The 14,549-nt window shown below is 43.9% G+C and overlaps 1 protein-coding gene across 2 annotated transcripts in view; it reads left to right on the plus strand.

The window, feature by feature from the left end:
* Window positions 1-14,549, plus strand: part of Spg (dedicator of cytokinesis spg) — a 50,749-nt gene that overhangs the window by 33,562 nt on the left and 2,638 nt on the right. The window contains exons 5-17 of one of the 2 annotated variants that reach the window (XM_071782609.1): window positions 6,551-6,635; window positions 7,179-7,640; window positions 7,803-8,102; window positions 8,330-8,534; window positions 8,673-8,855; window positions 9,076-10,801; window positions 11,147-11,164; window positions 11,246-11,408; window positions 11,798-12,235; window positions 12,408-12,549; window positions 12,676-13,351; window positions 13,423-13,784; window positions 13,954-14,312. In XM_071782609.1, the coding sequence (XP_071638710.1) occupies window positions 6,551-6,635; window positions 7,179-7,640; window positions 7,803-8,102; window positions 8,330-8,534; window positions 8,673-8,855; window positions 9,076-10,801; window positions 11,147-11,164; window positions 11,246-11,408; window positions 11,798-12,235; window positions 12,408-12,549; window positions 12,676-13,351; window positions 13,423-13,784; window positions 13,954-14,312 (5,119 nt within the window). The remainder of the gene's footprint in view (window positions 1-6,550; window positions 6,636-7,178; window positions 7,641-7,802; window positions 8,103-8,329; window positions 8,535-8,672; window positions 8,856-9,075; window positions 10,802-11,146; window positions 11,165-11,245; window positions 11,409-11,797; window positions 12,236-12,407; window positions 12,550-12,675; window positions 13,352-13,422; window positions 13,785-13,953; window positions 14,313-14,549) is intronic. The other variant, XM_071782611.1, reaches the window with a different exon arrangement.

The following is a 14,549-nucleotide window of genomic DNA, read 5'->3' on the forward strand; positions in this document are numbered from 1 at the left end:
ATATTTAATTAAAAAATTAGATGTTTTTAAATTCGATGTTTACGTGCGAAGACACGACACAAGTCGTATTTCTACAAATACAACTCCAACGTTACTCGCGTAGATTCGGCGAGAGATCTCGCGAGAGAATTCGCCGTTGGGAAAAGCAAGCATGAGCCGTTATCGTCGAGAAAAGCCGCGATAAGCTCGCGGTCAATCGCGCTTAATCGCTCGTCATTCCGTCTAATTGAGACCGTGGGGGAAATTGGAGATTTGGCCCTGACATCTATTGAAGCTGCCTTCTGCCGTATAATGCCGGTGCATACGGCAGTCCGTGCACGGAGACTATACACGGCTCTCCGAATGCAGCACGATGTACCGTGTCGGCTGTATGCTTTGTGGGTGTGTGGGTGGACGAATGCGCGTGTGTGCACGTGCTCGCGCGCGGGTACATAGTGTACGTACCCTCGAGCGAAGCCCAGCCTCGACGTTCGTCTTCCCACGAACCCTTTACTGTACGTACGAGTCTCGTTACTCGTTCCGGGATCAGGAAACACTCCCATTAAGGCCGTTTTACACGGTCACGCGAATAACTCCGGCCGGCACGCCGCGCCGAAGCGGGGCACAGCCGATCGCGTGTGAACCACCTGTCCGGCTTTTAAGGGGGGCGGCACGCGTGGCGCAATCGCGAGCGCGCGGTTGATGAGATCGCGAATATTCGAAATCCTCCTGTCGTCTCATATCATTGTTTCTAAACGCGACGTTTCAGTTACGTGACGAGTAAATCTAACTGCAGCTTGCATTTATAGTATATTTTAAGTATCATGTAAACTAGATGTCGAATTAGCTCAGATTTTCTAGTAATTTTCCAAGTTTATTTTTGTCTCTCGTGAAAAGGAGTCGTTCAGTCCGTGCAGAAGAAAAAGAAGTGTCAAATTAAAAAACTTATACAGATACTCGTATATACGCAACGACCTATATAATCTTCTTATAAGAATTTAAATTTTTTTCTTGGTTGAACTATATAAATAGCTTCATTGAAGCAAGTTTTCTTTGTTTATATAATCTCATTTTCAAGATTATAGATCGTTGCGTATATACATAAGTATATAAATCTTGATTTGACACTTCTTTTTTTTCTGGGTGGGAGTTAGAATATTTTAAAGCGACGCAGAACGTGTGACTCAGAACGCTCGTCGTTCTGCAAGCGCGATTATCCGCGCTCTGCGGACCTGGCAACCAACGATCGCGAAGGAGGATCGGCTCGAGGCGCACGATGTCCTCTATGCTAATGCATAGTTGTACATTCCGTGCTGGAGGCGATGCTAATATCCTACGGTACGACTCGTCCGTCGATATTTCGATGTTGAATCACGTCAAGGGATTACATCGACTCTGCTCTAAGAGCCACAGGGTAAGAGAGAGAGAGAGAGAGGGAGAAGAAGAAGAAAGAGAGAGAGAGAGAGAGAGAGAGAGAGAGAGAGAGAGTGGACTGCGGGTCCGAGAGTCGGAACGGGAAGTCCGCGGGACGGACTTCCCAGGAGCACCGACGTAATTATAGCGTTTAGAGCTACCGAACGGTAACTGAAACCTCCCTGAGCGACGCGAGAAAGGACGAGCTTCTGAACTGACATCTCCTGCCTAATGAAGAGGAAAAGCCGAGGCTGCGATGGATTTCTCCAGCCAATAATATCCCTGGCTGAAAGGGACTTCTCCCCCCCCCCCGCGAGACGTTAAATTGGGAAACTAAACGGTCTTTCGGATGAAATATTATCCTCTGTAAACTTAATTGCTCAATATTGGCCTAGATTGACGTACCAGAAGCTCAAATACATTCGCCACAAAAATTCCTTATTATTACAAACGTTTTCTTGAAATTACAAGATTTCTTAAGCAAGTTACAAGAAAGCTTGAATTTACACAGAGGCATAAAATAATTACCGCTAGTAAGAGTGTAAAATAGATTATCTTGTGTATATATTATTTTCACTCTCTTCTATTTTCACTCTTGCTTCTATTTATATATTTTTTTTTCCTCGTGCGTTACCGTTCCTATCGAAGGAATATACAACGCAAGCGCGATTTAATCCGTGAGATCTAATCATTCTTCCTCGTTGACGAGATAAGCCGGCGCGCGATTCAGGTAACGTCGATATCCCGAGATGCAGTAGGTATAGTTCGATGCTCCCTCGCTCGATAGAGAAAGAGAGAGGTCGAACGGTCCTCTCGTACGACGTGGGCGAGGAAGTCGTCGAACTTCCGAAGCTCCATCGACGGGGAAGCGAACTTAGCTTCCCATCGTCGTCCTCGGGGCTCCACGTGTCGAGCGGGGTCTCGACACGGGCCATTGGCCGAACGAATTCGTCATCCCGCGACGGAGAGGAGAGGGGGAGACTCGGACTCGTCCTCGTGGGGCCGGGCCGGTCGCTGCAGAAAAGGCCCACGATGTCCGCTGGAATATATCCGATATCTTTAGAATGGGGCATAGGTCCCGACGACGCGGTGGCGGTGGTGGCGGCGGTGGTGGTGGTGGTGGTGGCGGCGGCGGCGGCGGACATTGCCTGAACCTGTCTCCACGCATCGAAGTCTGCCTGCTCACCTGCATTCCATCATGAGGCCCCTGGAGGGAGAGCTTTCGGGGCCTGCAGGATCGTGCGAACCGTGCTCGATGCCCACCTCGAATTGCTCTTATGTAAAGAACGTCGATTTACTTTCTTCCGTTCAGCAAAAGATTATTGCCTGGAAATGTTTCACTAATATATATCGATCGATAATAAATTGTGATTAAAAACAGCTTGTTTTTCTATTTAAAAATATATCACTGTTATTGCAGAATATGACTCGTGAATATGAATATCACTCGTAATATCAATAATTGTTTTACGCAGCCAATGTTTATTGTACTTTGCGGATTGTTATATGTTCTCTACTACGTTTTTTTGGGGATAATTGAAAATGGATACAACTCTTCTTGAATACAACTCTTGATTTTTGCTATTGAACCTAATTAGACTTTTATAATCCTAAATACTCCAGATTGAGTCGATTTGCGTATGCAGTAGGGTCCATTCCAGCGGACCGACTCGGTGGCGGCGAGGGTGCAGGATCCGCTGACTGAATCACCTCGATTAGTGACGTAGCCGTACGGAGGGCGGGAAATTCTCAGGTTCGAGAGAGTCTGGACCGCAAAAAAAAAAAAAGATAAAACAAGCCAGTGCGCCACAGAGCCGCGCTCTCCTCTCAACTCTCTCGAACCTACCACTTAATTTAATCTTGGTTTAACATCGAACTCGTGAAAGGCAGCTCGATGTTCTCTCTCTTTCTCTCTCTCTCTCTCTCTCTCTCTCTCTCTCTCTGTATGAAAACGAACCTCATTGTCAATTGCTTTTTTTACGGTCCTCTACGTCTAAGCCCGGAAATTTATAGATGTTTAGCGAGGTGGAATTTCGTCAAATTGCGGACTGATTTATCGCTGGAGATAGTGAAGACATTTTATATCCGCGTGTTCTCAGTTATATTCAATTTAATTCTATTTATATATATTTGGAAATTAAAACTGTTCTTTTTTACATTATTTTTGAAGTGCTATTTTTTATTTTACTCCGTATTTATATATTATTCCGCATTACGCGATGTTGCAACAATCGTATTGAACTTATGAAATTATTACACGGAATATCGTGAAAAAATCCTGAATAATGTATGAAAATTCTGAATATAATGTATTATTTCGTTAAATTGTGAACTGATTTATTGCTGGAGAGAGATAGTGAAAGCATTTTGTTTCCGCGTGGTCTCAGTTATATTTTATTTATATTCGGAATTTAAAATTGCTCTTTTTTTACCTGATTTCCGAAGTGCTATTTTTTTTTAAATTTTATTCCGTATTTACTACTCTGCACGCGAATTTCATTCAGGTTGCAATAATCATATTGCATTTATGAAATTATTGCTTGGAAAAAATCCTGAATAATGTATGAAAATTCTGAATAATGCATTACTGCGAGAAAATAATAAATGTTAAATTGAACGCGAATGAAAACATATTACGTGATCAGCGAGCGAATGCAGAAATCATCAAGCGAAAGCGATCGCGAGCAGAACACGGAGCAGAAATAAGCAGCGTGGACGATTGGCGTGGAATAATTTTCTCATTAGTCCTGCGCCTCCTGGATTAGTAGTTAGTAGTTACGGTACTGTGCGGTCGAGTTAAACGCTCGCCGAGAGAAGCTTAAAGGACTGTCAGGTCAGATTTATGAAAGGACTTTCTTACCGCCGTGCTTGCGGCCTCCCGTACGACGTCCGATTTTAGCGATTAATAACAATCGAATCGGCGCGGCGATAAGCTACGCAAACCCCCGGCGAATAATTATCATGCCTCTCTCGTCGGACGATTAAAGCCCGTTTGCGAGGATCGTTTGAATGTACTAAACCCAAGTCGGCGCTCGATTATTACCTTATTTGAATCGTATTTCTCCTCGATATTCGCAGAAATGGAAATAGAGCTCGCTTTATATCGCGAAAAAATATGGACGGAAATATCGCGCACACGAGAAGCGAAATGACGCAAAAGATATTTAAATATGATTTATATATTTGAGTATAAATCTCGTTATCTCAATGTAAATTTTACGTTCGCGTAAATATTGAACGATAAACAGAATTTTGTGACAGCAAAAGTCCATTATGACGGAACTTTAATGCCCCGAACGTGACGAACGAGGCTTAGATTGTTTGAGAAATTTATGCGAAATCCTAGACGTGACTCTTTGACGATGTGTTGTTACAGACGCGTAACTAATTGTAAAATTTCATTACACCGTCGAACGTTAATGACACGGTCATATATATAGATAACGGTACGCAATTAAATGTGTCGATGAGATAAGTGTCTTTGCGGGGAGAACGAAATGAAACCTTGTTATGTTGAAATTATGAAGCTGTTAATTAATCGTGAAATTAATTATCATTGAGATAACAATGATAATAATAATTGAACGAACCTGTCGAAATAAAGCTCCATTCCATTGAAATTTTTGGAATATTAATTATCGGGGATTTTCCCTTTCGCCACAATATAATATGACAAGAATAATATTTCTAAATTAATATTGCATATCAGATTATATAATTTGTATATAATTTTGAATTTAAATTTATTATACTCTTAATTCTCTCGTTACTCTATTTGTGTTACAATTATTCTTATCTTTTATCTTATCTTAGTTTTATCTTATATTAGTATTTTGAATTAGATCGTGGCACAAAGTGTCGTTGTAATTGAGTTTTCTGCAGAAACTCGCCAAGGATTGCTTCTTAGGAATTAGCTGCACACGAAGACCCCGTTTCTTTTCCGGATAAGCATAAACCTTGCGGCTTTCTACGGATTCACATATCCCCGTGCATATACGTGTACGCACACACGAGGAAAAAAAAAAGAAACGACTCGCGTACCCGGCATGTATCTGCATTCCTGCGGGGCGACGCGACGGTGCCCTCCGCGCATGGGGAGTAGGGCCTTCTCAACGCGTTCGAGAACACGTCGGCCCCATGGCATGCGGGGGCCCAGCCCGGTCCGGGCCCCCGCGCGCCGGGGTCACGAGAAGTTAAGTAGCCGCTTCTCTCTCTCTCTCTTTCTCTCTCTCCGGGGCCCCACTCTCGAAAGCGAACCTCCCAAAGTGTGATGCAACGTACGCCTTAATCAGCGACGTGTAATAATCCTATATCTCACGTGCGTGCCCTCGTTGCTCATTTCCCTGTCGCCCACCCCGGGGTGCCACCCCGGCGAATCTCATTCGTCGACACCCCCGTCTCGAGGGGACAATTAAAAATACGGAGGGTGGTCTTTGGTCTTTCGTGCCTTTGAATCACGAGAGGGTGGGCCGTTCCCACTTTATTAAACGAAAGAAATGTAAACATATAATAAAATTAATTAAAAGTAATTTGCAGGAGATTGTTATTGGGGAATCATTGTTAATATATCTTATTTTGATCAGATCCTGAGCTTATTTAGATATTTAATAAATATGTAAATCCGAACCCCCTGAGGTATTCCCTCGCGTATCGAAGTGTCTTCCTTTGATATGGAAATAACCGACGGAAAATTCTTCTCGCTTATACGATATTATGTAAGGTACTTTGTTGCACCAAGATTGGATAATTCTTTTTTTAGGTAGCGGCGAGTACAGACTATCGGTTAACGGCATAAATTAAAAATATTCCCCTTATCATGACGTATTTTTACGTGCTCGGAAATAAGAAACGCGTTGTTATATTTATGCGCGCAGTATCGATGAATTTTAATTATATTTTATATATAACGTAACATAAATAAATAACTCTTGGCGGTATTATTCTTCAATAACAATAATGAATTCTTTAGACAATCTTGTATTATAAAGATCTATCTAATAATATTATAAAATAAATTAAATTATAAAGTAATCGATATTGCACATTTCTTAATTATAACGTATTAATTGATAGCGAAATATTTTTTATCGGTTTTTGGATTAAAAACAATATTCAATTCTATACTTCTAACGACCCCCTTTACTTCGCCATGTTTCAGGAAACTCGGCTTGGACCTGGTGCCACGCCAAGGTGCTCATATGGTGGAGCCGGATACTATGTCTGTCGTGGAACTATATCATGTGGTGTGTGATTACGAATAAAATAATACCTCCTTCTCGAACCGATCGTATAGGCTCGCGAATATCGAATAACAATATATATAGCCGCGATAGAAAAAAAAGGAAGGGTCAAAACGCAGTGCGCAGCAGTGATGAGAGCTGGAGTTCATTAGAATGCTGACCACGAAGGTGGCATCGTTCAATCTCGCTACGTGCGGAGGGATACGGTTACTTCTGCGAGCCTACCTTCTTGTAAATACAAATAAGATAACCAGTTCGTCATAATTTATGGACGAGCGTAGCTTGTTTAAAAATCTCAGACGATTTTTTTCTACCAACATATTGCATCTATCGATATAGATGCTAAAATAAATATACCACCCACGGCTGGTTTATCTCCTTAAAACACAGCATTTCTAATTCAGTAAATCTAAAGTTTAGGGTCGAAGAACTGAGGCGACCCGCTATAAATAAATTATATATAATATAATAATTATAAATAAATAAATAAATAATGTTGTTTATACATGCCATTAATCCCGATCTCTTCTCGCGGGGTGGTTGCAGCATGTGCAAAGTGCCGAGAACTCGCAGGGCGCGTCCGCCCGCGGCACGCTGCGGGCTCGCAAGGAGCACCGAAAGGTCCTTACCCATCACCTGTATTTCTGCATGAGGGACTTCGGCCACTCGGTCGGCGAGGACACCGAGATTTACTTCTCCCTGTTCGACGCCAAGCGGCAGCAGTACCTGAGCGAGCGTTTCCTGGTGCGCATCAGCAAGGAGGGCTTCTCAAATTACGTGGAGAAGATGCATAGCAATTGCACCATCTTCACGGATCTGGGCAATTCCGACTTGAGCCGCGATCTCTATATGATCGCCCACGTGATGCGCTGCGGCCGGATGCTGTACTCCGATTCCAGCAAGAACAAGGCCGGGACCGCGATTTACAGGCGGCCCCACGGCGTGGCGGTTCTCTCCCTGGCGGAAGCCGCCCAAGATCACGCGGAGGAACTCGAGATGACCTTCAAAGTAAGCAGATATAAAGGAACTTGTTAGTTCATTGCATATATCGTGTAAATTGATTGACATTTACTTGAGTTATTTTTTTAGTTCTCTTGATTTTTTGATAACACCCAATAAGCAAATTTGAACGAGACGGATTTAATTGAAAGGGTTTCCACTTACCTGCAGGTGTATCAGGGGGAAGAGAAGGAGTTTCACCAGCTGCACGAACAAATCATACGTAACAACAAGTGCTCGCCTTTACCCGGACAGCCCAATTATGGAATAGTTGTATCCCTTCGTATGCTGCACGGCGAGCTCTCTCAGGTTCGGGAGGAGAATCCGTTGCTTTTCAAAAATATCTGCCTCACGAAGAAGCTCGGCTTCTCGGACGTGATTATGCCGGGCGATGTGCGTAACGATCTGTATCTGAAGCTGGAACGGGGCGAATTCGAACGCGGCGGAAAGTCTACTGGCAAGAATATCGAGGTGAGATAAAATTTTCGAAGACTCTTAATACGTATCTATGTTGTACATGTTGCGTGAGAGTATTTCCAATATGCAATATCTCAATTTAAGAAAAGGTACAATTATTATATAAATTTAAATAAATTAAAATATTTATTAAAACACGATCTTAATAAAAAATAAATTATTTTGATAACATTATTTTTATAAAATTTAATATTTTGTACTGTCTGTTGCGATAAAATTAGGTGACAATCCTGGTCCTGGACACGGACGGCCAGCCCTTGGAAGAGTGCCTGTTTGGAGCCGCGGGGATGGACGGTAATTCCGAATATCAGAGCTTGGTCATATACCATCACAACAGCCCATCGTGGGCGGAAACTGTGAGATTGGCGATACCCATCGACAAGTTCTATGGAAGCCACGTGCGTTTCGAGTTTCGGCATTGCTCCAGTGAGTCCCAATAGATATCGATCTGACTCTGGTCTTCCGCCTTCTCTTAAAAGTTCTCCGCTTATCTTCTATCTTTCCACCTATTCTCTACGATTTTCATTTACTTTTTTCACAACGAGAAAACTCTCTGTGTCGCAGCACGCGAGAAGAACGATAAGAAACTTTTCGCCTTCGCGTTCGTACGGCTGATGGAACCCGGAGGTGCTACTCTTCAGGATGGTCCGCATGAGTTGTATATTTACAAATGCGAGGAGCGCGCGAAGTTGGATTCCCTGAGTTACCTATCGTTGCCGAGTAACACGAGAGAGCCGTGCGCCACAAGTATATATATATATAAGTCCGAGTTCCTTAATAAAATAAAGATTTCTTTGGATAATATTCTATTAAAGTTTAATGTGAATAAAATAAAAAATTAATAGTTCTAAAAATTAATTATCTATTATTAGATCTATCACTATCAAATTGTGTTAATATAAGTGTTACTGTAAAGTATTTTTAAAAGAAACAGTATTTATGCAATTATTTTCTTGTTGCTTTCCAGATCCACCAGCTTTCTCTAGATCGCCCAAGGAGACTGTATTCGTACATACCCTGCTCTGCAGTACCAAGTTAACACAGAACGTCGATCTGCTCAGTTTGCTGCAATGGAAAGCTCATCCCGAGCGAATATCCGAGGCTCTCGGTCGCGTACTTCGACTGGACGGCGAAGAGCTCGTCAAGTTTCTACAGGACATTCTCGACGCGCTCTTCGCCATGTTTCACACCGAGGATGGCAACTCCACGGCGCACTCCGGCCTAGTGTTCCAAGTACTCGTGTCTATCTTTAGCTTGTTGGAGGACTCCAAGTTCGAACATTTCAAGCCAGTGATGGACGCTTATATCTCGGATCATTTTGCCGCGGCTTTGGTATACAAAGGTCTTCTCAGCAGCGTGCAACATTGCGCCGACTGGGTAACAGCCGCGGAGAAGCAGGAGCCGATCATGAAGTGTTTCCGCTCTCTCGAGTATATTTTCAAGTTTATCATCCAAAGCCGGCTGCTATTTGCTCGTGCGACCGCCGGTCAATATGAGGACAGTTTTAAACGCGACCTGTATTGCGTATTCGCAGCCCTCAACAAGATGTTAGGCATTCCTTATGAAATGGTGCTGCTGTCGCAAATCGCGTTATTGCTGTCGATCGCGGCGGTGTTCGAGCAGCTAGTAGCGGTGCTGCCGGTCCTCGAAGTTGCCAAACTCACCTGTTCGATGCTGGACTCGGTGCCGCGGGAGCCGCCGTTGCAGCTCACGCAAGCCAAACTGGTTGCCATTAAAAATCTTACCTCGTCCAGCCTGTTCCGTAAGGACGACGAGAGTCGGAACATGTTACTTGTCACCATATGTCGGCACTTACGCATCCATCTGGCACGCAGGGAGGAATTACGATCCTGCACCGATATCCTGGGCGAGATACTCAGCTTCTTGCATAAGCGTGGCAGGGACACGAACAAGGTCAACAACTGCATACACCACGACGTCGAGACGCTCTGTCTTTCGGTGCTCGATGTGCTCATACAGACGATACTGATCGTGATAAATGCCAATGGACCGGTCCTCGGCTGTCTCGTCGGCTGTCTCATCGGATTGCTTCAGCTGCTCGACGAGTATCATTACGCGCGACTTTGGGAAGAGTTGACGCACACCGGCGACCGGAAACCCCTCAAAGACTTTCTGCTACGGGTATTCCTGGTGCTGCGCGACCTTGTGCGCCAGGAGGTATTTCCGCCAGACTGGCTGGTCATCAGGATGCAGGCCAATAACGTCATCCTGAGGTCGCTGCAGGAACTCGCGCAGCCGCTCGCTTTCCGTTTCCTACATGGCAGCTTCGACTCACAGCTCTGGTCCACGTACTTCAATCTGGCGGTGGCTTACCTCACCCAGCCGTCGCTCCAGCTCGAACAATTCTCCGAAGTCAAACGGGAGAAGATTGTCGAGAAGTACGGCGACATGAGGGTACTCATGGGCTTTCAGATATTGTCTATGTGGTCGCATTTGGGCGAGCGTAAGCTCGAATTCATACCGGGCATGGTAGGGCCTTTCCTCGAAGTCACCTTGGTGCCGGAGAGCGAGCTCCGCAAGGCAACCCTGCATATTTTCTTCGATATGATGGAGTGCGAGCAGCGAGCTCGTGGAAGCTTCAAGTCCGTGGAATCCGAGCTGATCGACAAACTTGACATTCTTATCAGCGAGAACAAGGGCGACGATGAGTACAGGCAGTTGTTTAACACTATGTAAGTCTATGTTGCTTGGTTCAATTGAATTTATAGACATTTCTAATGATCATAAATCTCGAAATCTTATATATTTAAAACACCTAAAAACAGAGATCTCAAGAAGAGATATTAATTTCATTAGATATTGAAATAAAAATTACTTTCTATTGTATTATACTTTCTATTTCTAAAATGTTTGAAATTACTTATTTTTAATAGAATAATTTTTTACTTTTGCTACCACACTTTTGTATTACACAAATAGATGTCATTATTACAATTACGTAGCATTTTCTTGTTCGTGTTCGTTTCGTGAAAGTATTACGTAATACTTATTTTATTTACAATTTCATGCCGCTTCAGGGAACATCTTAGCGCTGTGTAAGTGCAACATTTACAGTCGAATGCGACTTTATGGTAGATGTTTTAGCTTTAATTAATTTTCTCTACATCCGCTTACAGATTACTAGACAGAGTGCAGTCCGAGGATCCAACTTGGAAGGACAGCGGCACGGCCTTTATAACGTCTGTCACGCGTTTATTGGAAAGGCTTCTCGATTACAGAAGCGTTATTCAGGGTGACGAGAATCGCGATAAACGCATGTCGTGCACCGTGAATCTATTGGTAACGTGTCAAAGAAAAATTTGAAGACTGTCGATATAGTAAACCTAATAAAATTCGCGTGATTAGTTATTACTTATTAGTAAGAATAATATACTGCGGATGCAATCAAAGAATGCGTGGCGCAAAGCTGCTATACACAAGTCACTTCTCTTATTTAGCGCGTTAATTAACTTCAACTAACGTTAAACCGTGCGATATGACACATGACCGCCACGTGTATACTCAGCGGATATATATTTGGTGCTTGTGATATATGGTCACTCCTTGCATAACACTTAGCACTCGTGTTTGCGCTCTCCAATGGAAATTTTATCATTCTTAAATCATCAACTACTAGAAGCGAATCCCTATCAGAGTGTAACATGGGGATACTTCTGCTGTTTTTGCAGAACTTCTACAAGAATGAGTTCAACCGGAAGGAGATGTACCTGCGCTACATCTACAAGCTGCACGATCTACATCTGGCCGCCGAGAATTATACGGAAGCGGGCTTCACGATGAAACTCTACGCCGATCAGCTGGGCTGGGGCTCGACCATCCTACCATCCGATCACGCTCATCCTCAGCAACCAGAATGGCAGCGCAAAGAGCTACTCTATCATAAAATCATTCACTATCTCGATCGTGGCAAGTGCTGGGAAAAGGGTATACCCTTGTGCAAGGAGCTGGCGATCCTATACGAGACTAGGCTGTACGATTATGCCAAGCTTAGTCACGTGTTGAAGTTACAAGCTAAATTCCTGGATAACATCCTGACGCAACTACGCCCGGAACCGGAGTACTTCCGCGTTGGATTTTACGGCCTCAGCTTCCCGCTTTTCGTCAGAGTGAGTTTAATGTTATAATCCAAGGCGACTTTTAAAGACGTTCTCGGTATCAAGTAATTTAAACACGATTCTAGTTTATAAAAATATTTTATGAAAGTTTGAGTTTCGGCTTCTAGCATTACTTCTTGTGAAACAGACGCTTCGAAAATGTTATTTGTATCTTTCATTGTAGAACAAGTTGTTTATTTATCGTGGTCTGGAATACGAACGAATAGGGGCGTTTACGCAGCGGTTGCAAACCGAGTTTCCCTGTGCGCAAATTTTAATGAAGAATTCCCCGCCTGACGAGAGTATCCTTACATCTGAGGGTCAATGTAAGTGTGAGATCAGAGTTATTAATTATTCTTTTAAATTATAAAAGTCCCAATAATTTAGGAATCGACAGTCTTTTACGAATAAATATATTTTATCTAATCATTGTATATACCGCATTTTTGTAGATATTCAAATTTGCAATGTAAAGCCGATCCCCGAGGAGGGCAGCCTGGCTTGCAGCGGCGTCGAAGTTCCAGAACGCGTGGTCGCCTTCTACTTGGTGAACGACGTTCGCAAGTTCACATTTGACCGGCCATTGCATCGCGGCCCGGTGGACCGCGAGAATGAGTTCAAATCATTGTGGATCGAGAGGACGTTGTTGACAACGGAGGCTAAACTGCCAGGGATCCTCAGATGGTTCGAAGTGATCGAGAAGCGGTCGGAGTTGTTGGCACCGGTACAGTACGCCTGCGAGACTATGCAGAGCGTGGAGAGGGAGCTGAGGCGGCTGGTGGCACAGTATACCGCGGAGCCACACAGAAATATCAATCCATTCAGCATGCGGCTGCAGGGTATCATCGACGCTAACGTAATGGGCGGTATCACGAAATATCAGGAGGCCTTTCTCACTCCGGAGTTTGCCCGACAAAATCCCGAAATGGTGCCGCATGTTAATCGATTGAAGGGGTTAATACTGGATCAGATGAGTGTGTTAGAATCCGGCCTGGTGTTGCATGGTCAGATCGCGCCGGCCGGGGTCCAACCGTTGCATAAGAGGCTAATCGAGAGGTTCACCCAGCTCAAGCAAGGCCTCGGTCCGTTGGCCAGGCAGAGAACCATTCATCAAGATAGCATCGTAAAGTAATTATATTCAATATACTCTATAGTGCTTGTTTGTTTCTTACTCTGTAATCGTATCTTTGCTCTCCTAGTTCGCCCCTACCACCCTTGCCGGTCAACGACAAGCAGCGTCCAGCCACTCTGGAAACCGCCGGTTCTAGATCGTCGCACGCCGACAGCGATGGCCTTCCCGAGGACGAAGGCTTCTACACGAAAGTGGACGGTGTGCCGCCGCCTATCCCGCAGCGAGAAGTGCGACCGCGTTCCGTCGGTTACGGCACAACCCCGCCTAGGCCCACGCACCAGAGATCTCTCAGTAAGCCGCTGAGTCCAAAACTGCCACTGAGGCATTCCTTGCCTACTCCTACTGATGGTGTGGATCAAGGTGGCCTCAGAAGCTCGTGGAGCGAACCCGGACCCGAGCCTGCCCCGCCGCTACCACCCAGGGGTTGCAGTAAGTTAATTTCATTGTTATTCTATGAGCAAATTAGATTAATATTTTCTAGAATCAATATTATTTATTATATTTATTATTAGACTATAATAAAATTTAATATGACAAGCTGTCAGGAATAAATTCTCCACGAAAATACATCGCAACTCGCGCACATCTTCTGTTTCAGTGCTAGACAAGAGGGATTCGAACACGAACACGGTAGTGCCGCCGGCACCGCCGAAACGCGGTTTAACGCACAAACGTACGAATACGGAGTGGAGCACCGACGACGACTCCGAAATCACGGAACCGAGAAACGAACCGAACGACCTACGCGACAGCGGCATCTCCACTGCCAGCCTGCTGGACTTCCAATCACATCTGACGAACCTAAACAACCTAGGCTACGAGGACTTCGAACCGCGCTCTCGATGTAACGATATCATGAACATTTCACCACCATCTGTGATAAGCGCACTCAACGTTTCCACTGCTAGCTTCGCTAGCGGCACATTCCAAGGCTCGCATTCTCTCCCTAATCAAGAGGTAAGTGCCGAAAATATTTGCACATATACACTAAAATAAATGTGTATAGAACATCTCTTTGAGTAAACTGCTAAAATTGAAGTATTTCTTTCAATAAAAATTTAATTAAACGTCATTCTTAGAAATTTTTCAAATTTTAAGATTAAATATATTACATGTTTTTATAAACAGATATTCAAATAATGCCAATAGACATCTCCATTCATAAATCAAGATGATAGTAATGTTTCGATTAAT

The sequence above is a fragment of the Temnothorax longispinosus genome, chromosome 7 (genome assembly GCF_030848805.1).
Source record: "Temnothorax longispinosus isolate EJ_2023e chromosome 7, Tlon_JGU_v1, whole genome shotgun sequence".
NCBI lineage: Eukaryota > Metazoa > Arthropoda > Insecta > Hymenoptera > Formicidae > Temnothorax > Temnothorax longispinosus.